Source organism: Crocuta crocuta, unplaced genomic scaffold (genome assembly GCF_008692635.1).
Source record: "Crocuta crocuta isolate KB4526 unplaced genomic scaffold, BGI_CrCroc_1.0 scaffold71, whole genome shotgun sequence".
Taxonomy (NCBI): Eukaryota; Metazoa; Chordata; class Mammalia; order Carnivora; family Hyaenidae; genus Crocuta; species Crocuta crocuta.
Genome location: NW_027527548.1, coordinates 2,114,287 through 2,120,376, shown reverse-complemented (window position 1 = coordinate 2,120,376; position 6,090 = coordinate 2,114,287). Strand labels below are relative to the sequence as shown.

The following is a 6,090-nucleotide window of genomic DNA, read 5'->3' as shown; positions in this document are numbered from 1 at the left end:
TAGCGAAGGTAGAGTTCCTTTTGAAAATAAGGAGACAGACTCAGAGGATTTTTGTCCAGGGTCCTACAGCTAATAATGAACAAAATTGCAATACAGTTTTTGAAGCAACAATCTTCTTTTCAAACAAAATTACGTGGAAGCCTGATAGAGAAAGCCGCCCGGGGCTGGTCGGGAGCAGCGGGGACGGTTTGAAAGCCCTGGTGTAGGAGACGAGCAGTGAAGTCACCGCACCGTAGCGTGGTCTCCGAAGCAGCCCCGCTGCTCAGCAACAGGAGAGGGAGGGCAGCCGCTGTTGTTCTCTCCTTTTCACAGATGAGAAAACTGCAGCTCAGAGAGGTTCCCGGACTTGCCCGCATGGCTAGGTAATGTCAGAGCCAGTCCTAGAGTGGCTTTTTGCCTGTGTGCCTCCTCCCGTGGGTTACCGGGAGGAGAGAGAGCCAGGGCCACAGGGAGAGTGTGTGAGGAGCTCCCACCACCGCCAGCAGGCTCTGCTCCAGTCCCGGGCCTCACCTCGGAGAAGTCACCTTTCTTCTTTCCTTCCAATCAGATGGAAACCAAAATCCTGTGAACCAATTCGCCGAGAAGGCCCCAAGGTATGGCTGTGTGAGCGTGGCAGGGACTGCTGGCCCAGGCGGACTCAGTCAAGGCTCTGGGCCGATCGTGAGGGAAGGGGCGAGGCTGTGAGGGGTTTGTGAATGCCGTTGCAGAGCCATCCCCTACTCCCCGACCCCTGCCCTGCACCCACGCCCCAGCTGGCCTCCCTGAAGGATCTTTTTAAATTTTTTTTAATGTTTTATTTATTCTTTTTTTTATGGTTTGTTTTTGAGACACAGAGAGAGAGAGAGAGAGAGAGAGAACATGAGTGGGGGAGGGGCAGAGAGAGAGGGAGACACAGAACCTGAAACAGGCTCCAGGCTCCAAGCTGTCAGCACAGAGCCAGATGCGGGGCTCGAACCCCATGAACCATGAGATCATGACCCAAACCAAAGTCGGACGCTTAACTGACTGAGCCACCCAGGCGCCCCATCCCCTGAGGATCTTAAACAGGGATTGGAACTAGAGATACTTAACATGTGACAGGCACCGTGCTAAATCTTTTGTGCGGATTATGTGATTGCATTTATGTGAAGGCTTAGAGACCTGCTCAGAGTCACATACCTGCTGAGTGGTCTAGCCAGGTCTCAAAGCCGAGGTTCATTGCCACCAGAGGCTATGCTCCTAACCATCAGTCTCCAGAAGAGTTGTTTGCAGGCTCTGTTAGCAATAGGACCCTTTCTTCAAATAAAATCACGTGTGGAAGCCTGTCCTGCTTGAGGCTGTGACCAGTAGAAATGTGCCACCTATGGGGCACCTGGGTGGCTCCATTGGTTGAGCGTCCAACTTCAGCTCAGGTCATTATCTCGCAGTTTGTGGGTTTGAGCCCTGCATCGCACTCTGTGCTGACAGCTCAGAGCCCGCCTTAGATTCTGTGTCTCCCTCCCTCTCTTTCCCCCTCCCTGACTCAGATTCATGTCTCTCTTTCAAAAATAAACAAACATTAGAAAGGAAGGAAAGAAAAGAAGAAAAAAGGAAAGAAAGAAGGGCAGGAGGGAAGGAGAAAAGAAAAAGAAGGAAGGGAAGGAAGGAAGAAGAAAGGAAGAGAAAGGGAAGGGAAGGAAGGAAAAGGAAAGAAGGAAGGAAGGTAGAGCCCCCCTCCTGTATTACTGGCCCTCTCTGCTCTCACACTGGCAACCATGCCTTTCGTCTTAAACTCTGCTGCCTTGAACCAGTGATCCTGCATTTCCCTGATCTTTCTGTTCCTCTTCAGACATCCCTTCTCTCTCTCTTGTGAATTCTTCTTCAGCAATGACCCATATACGTGGGCCTTCCTCAGAATTCTCTCCCTGGCCCACTCCTGCACCCAAAGTTTCTGTGAATGATCTTTTCAGGGCTCACTGTGTCCTGAAGTTGCCATACCTCCTTGTTTGTCCCGCACCCCTCTTTCAGGGTAAAATTGTATATCCCGTCTGCTAGACCCCCCTGCCTGGCATCCCCATAGCATTTCAAACTCAGCCGATCCAACATCGCGTCAGAACCTTTCTCCATAGCCGCCTTTGACATTCTCTACTTGAGTCATCTTTCCCTCTCCCCCTCCTTCCCATCTACATCAACTCAAGTCCTGGACAATCCTACCTCCCAAATACATCACCATTCCTCTTCCCTCCTCGTCATCCTTACTGCCATCTGAGCTCAGACCCTCATCTTTCAGAAATGCATTAGCAAAGCAACCTCTAAACTGCTCCCTGCCTATAGTCTCGCCACTTCGAAGCCATTAGCCACATTGTGGCCAAGTGAGCTGTCTTTAAGCAAATCTGGCTCTCCCTGTTTAGGGCCCTCAGTGACTCCCGTGGCCTACAGAGTAAATAAAGTGCAGACCCATAAAAAGAAGCATACCAGGGCCTCTAGCCCTCTCCGCCTCTCCAGTCGCTTCCATTGCCATTTGCTAATCTGTGCTCCCTCTCCTTTAGGTACACGGAATTGCTCAGGGTTTCTCTAGCAGGCCAAGCCCACTGCCGCCGCCTGCGTTCATACTGGTCCCTTTCTTCCTTTCCTCCGCCCTTTCAGAAGTAACTTGGGAATTACCTTCGCAAGGGAGCCTTCCCGCTGCTCTCCCCCTTGGCATCCCTCACGCACGGCCCTCATCTGTATCCCCGCCTGCCTCATGATGGTATAATTACATCAGTCTCTGGTCCCCGGAGAGCAGAGTGTATCTTACTCATCTCTTTATCCCCAGTACCTAGCCTAGCATGTGTCAGCACTTGGTTACTCGAGTCAGCTGTTTGGAATAGCGGACAAGGATGGTGGTAGGAGAAGGCAGGGGAGTATTTCCGTCCCGTCCGCCCGGCACACCTCACCCTCACCAGCCTCTATCTTTTGCATAGTGGGACCCAGCCCGGCTGAATGAATCTACCACCTTTGTGTTGGGATCTCGAGCCAACAAGTAAGTTAAGAGCTTTGGCGCAGAGGCGGGGGGGCGCACCTCAGGGGCCTGCTCCTAGGACTGCGGCTGCGGGAATCCTCACCTCCCGTCTGTTCCTTTTCAGGGCCCTAGGGATGGGGGGCACTAGAGGGAGAATCTACATCAAGCACCCACACCTCTTTAAGGTAGGTGAGTGCTGGGAGTTAGGCAGGCCCTTGCAGTGTGGGTAGGGGTGCTAGCAGCTGTGGGTGGCACGGAGGAGTGTAGAACACATACTGATCTGGGGGCCGGGACTTCGGGGTTCTAGTTACCCCTCTGCCCTTAACCTTTACCTTTTGTAATTTACTCAACACCTCTGTATCTCAGTACTTCCTTTGCATGCTTATTGTGTGCCAGTTTCTTGCGCTACGCTTACATGATCTCATGGAACTGTCCTTTAAGATGGGGATTGCTGTATTGTTTTACAAAAAAAAAACAAAAAAAAAAAAACAGGTAAAGAACAGCTAAGTGACTTGGCCAGAGTTATTCAGCCGATAAATGATGAGTCAGGATTCCAGTCTGGGTCTGTCTTCAGTAAAGCTTGAGCTCTTAACCACTGCCTTATCCAATGGTTTATAAAATAAAGGGATAAAGCAAGGCAGCCGTTCTAACCCTTTTCAGACAAAGATACTTTGGTCTCCACTATTTAAGAAAATAATGGGGGAGGGGCATGAATTCACTCACCCTCTTAAATGAATTTCTGTTTTTTCAGTCACCTAAGCATCCAAATGTATTACAAAAATAGTAGTGCATGTGTGCTGAGGCCGGCTGATTCTGCATCCATGCATAAGGCTCGGATGTATACATCTTGCCAGAAGTATACAGCTCCTTTGGGGTCCTCGAATTATGGCTCTGTCTACTACATTCTGTGCAAGTTCAAGTTCTTTGAAGGGCAGACTTGCTTCTAGTTTTTCAGTCTTATATCCTGGGCTCCTCAGCACCTAGACAGTGTGCCTACTTGCTACCTCGTTTTCCTTTCAGTGCCTTCACTCCTGTTTTTCCCCTTGATGACCTTCCCCCCCCCCCCCAATCTGGTCTCTGCATGGCTCTTGTGTCACATCCACCTCTTCTAAAACCCTTCCTGCATCATCTCCCAAGTGCCTGTGCTCTGGGACCTACTTGGAACCGCAGTAGCTCAGTGGTTAAGGGTATGGTTTCAGTCCTGGTTCCACTGCTTAGTGGCCAGGTGACCTTGAGCAAGTGGCTTCACATTTCCCGGTCTGTCTTGTCACCTACCAAAAGAGAATGATACAAGCCAACCTTTTAGGATGTGCAGAATTACGAGAGAGTGCGGTGAAGCTCCCCGAGCAATGCCTGGCACACAGCAAGGGCTCAGTAAATGCTCGTCCTTGCCAGCAAATAGTCCCCATTCTCAGGTCGCCTTTTGTGATAAACTGCCGATCCACACTCACTACGGGGGGGCGTGAGTTCACCGTAATCTTTCCAGTCTAGGGAGTGGAGGGAAAATGTTTTTGTTGTTTTACTTTATATTCTCTGTTAGTGTCAGTGAGCATCTTTTCATTCATTTCAACGAGCCCCTTTGTGTTTCTTCTGTACACTGCTTATTGAATCTTTCGCCCATTCTTCTGCCCTCCTGGTGCATCATTCAACTTTTTTTCCTTTTTAACTTTTTTTCATTATAGAAATAACAATATAAGCTCATTCTTATCGTAAAAGGACTCAATATACAGAACCTAATCAAGAACAGAACACAAAGTTCCCATTCACCCTTGACTTGGAGTCTCCTCCGCTAGAGAGGAGTCTCACCCACGTGGTAGCTGCTTTCCATTCCCTCCCTGTGCACCCACGGGTGTGTGTGTGTGTGTGTGTGTGTGTGTGTGTGTGTGTGTCCTTTAGAGACGTGACTATGCATATATCAATAGCCATGATATGTACATTAGTGCATAGTGTTCTCTGATCTTATTTTTTTACTCCAAAATTCATTCATTGAGCAAGTATTTATTGAGTGCTAAACATTCTCAAGGAGCTAGAGACCTGGCAGTGCACAAACAGACACACAAAACAAAGTTCTTCACCACAGTACTATTCTGCCTCCCCCTGAGCGTGACCTGTCCTGATTCTTGTCTTAGAAAATAATGGTCACCGATAGCCATTCACTTGTGCTGTAAGCTACCTCGGGTCATTTTTCATTGAGGAGTAGAGCTCTAGAATAGTAGTTATCAGTCTGACCGGTTGTTGGAGTTCTGTGTTCTGAGAAAGGAAGGGGCAGGGATTCAAAGTGTGCTAACGCTCTCTGGTGTGGGGGTCCATCCCCGGGCTCCTGGGCTCAGCTCTGCTTGCTGTGAAGAAGTCGGCGAGCCCTCTCCATCCACCAGGCCGGGACGAGGTCGTCTTAGTAAGAGCTACTCAGGGGCCGAGATGCTCCAGCACCGAACGAGAAAAGCTCCCCTCCCTCGGCTAATGTCTGTGATCTCCCCCCTCACAGTATGCAGCTGACCCCCAGGACAAGCACTGGCTGGCCGAGCAGCATCACATGCGGGCAACAGGAGGGAAGATGGTAAGCGCCGTTCACACCTGCCGTGTCAGAGACCCTGCCGGCCCAGGGACCACGGTTCCGGCTGACTCTGCGCCTGCGCCCCTCAGAGCCTGATGAATGCGGAAAGGGAGACTTGTCGGGGGAGAGGGCCCACCTTTATGCTGGAGATCGGACTTACTCCCCGGATTCCCTTCCTACACAGCACCCCCTCAGCCTCCCACGTCACCCCTTGTATTTAGACTCTATTCGTTGTGCCTCAAAATGGCCAGCGCAAGACACGCTTAACACAACTTTCCCCTCGTGCCCACTGACGACAGACTTCCCTCGTGGCCACAGCACTCTTGTACCAGACACAGCTGTAGCATCGCCCCAGCACAGTGGCCCAGGCAGCCCGTCTTGTCAGTAGGAGTTAGCACGTGCAGTAAAACTCGTTTGCCACACTAGCGGCCCCTTCCAGAATCCCCTCTGCTTAAAGAGTACTTAGTTTATATCCAGCAACAGTCTTGGGAGGAATCATCGCTGCGTGTGCTCTAAAAGAAGCAGGGCTTTGTTCATCACATGCAGCACCCCCCCCCCCCCCGCCCCCCGCCCCAAG

The 6,090-nt window shown here is 50.7% G+C and overlaps 1 protein-coding gene across 6 annotated transcripts in view; it reads left to right on the top strand.

Moving 5' to 3' along the window:
* The window catches only part of DNTTIP1 (deoxynucleotidyltransferase terminal interacting protein 1), a 22,343-nt gene that overhangs the window by 14,549 nt on the left and 1,704 nt on the right, over positions 1 to 6,090 (top strand). For 3 of the 6 annotated variants that reach the window (XM_077766426.1, XM_077766452.1, XM_077766444.1), the window contains exons 8-12: positions 313 to 362; positions 548 to 593; positions 2,922 to 2,980; positions 3,084 to 3,144; positions 5,445 to 5,516. In XM_077766426.1, the coding sequence (XP_077622552.1) occupies positions 313 to 362; positions 548 to 593; positions 2,922 to 2,980; positions 3,084 to 3,144; positions 5,445 to 5,516 (288 nt within the window). Of the gene's footprint in view, positions 1 to 312; positions 363 to 547; positions 594 to 2,921; positions 2,981 to 3,083; positions 3,145 to 5,444; positions 5,517 to 6,090 lie in introns of those variants that run through there. The other 3 variants (XM_077766435.1, XM_077766461.1, XM_077766470.1) reach the window with 3 other exon arrangements.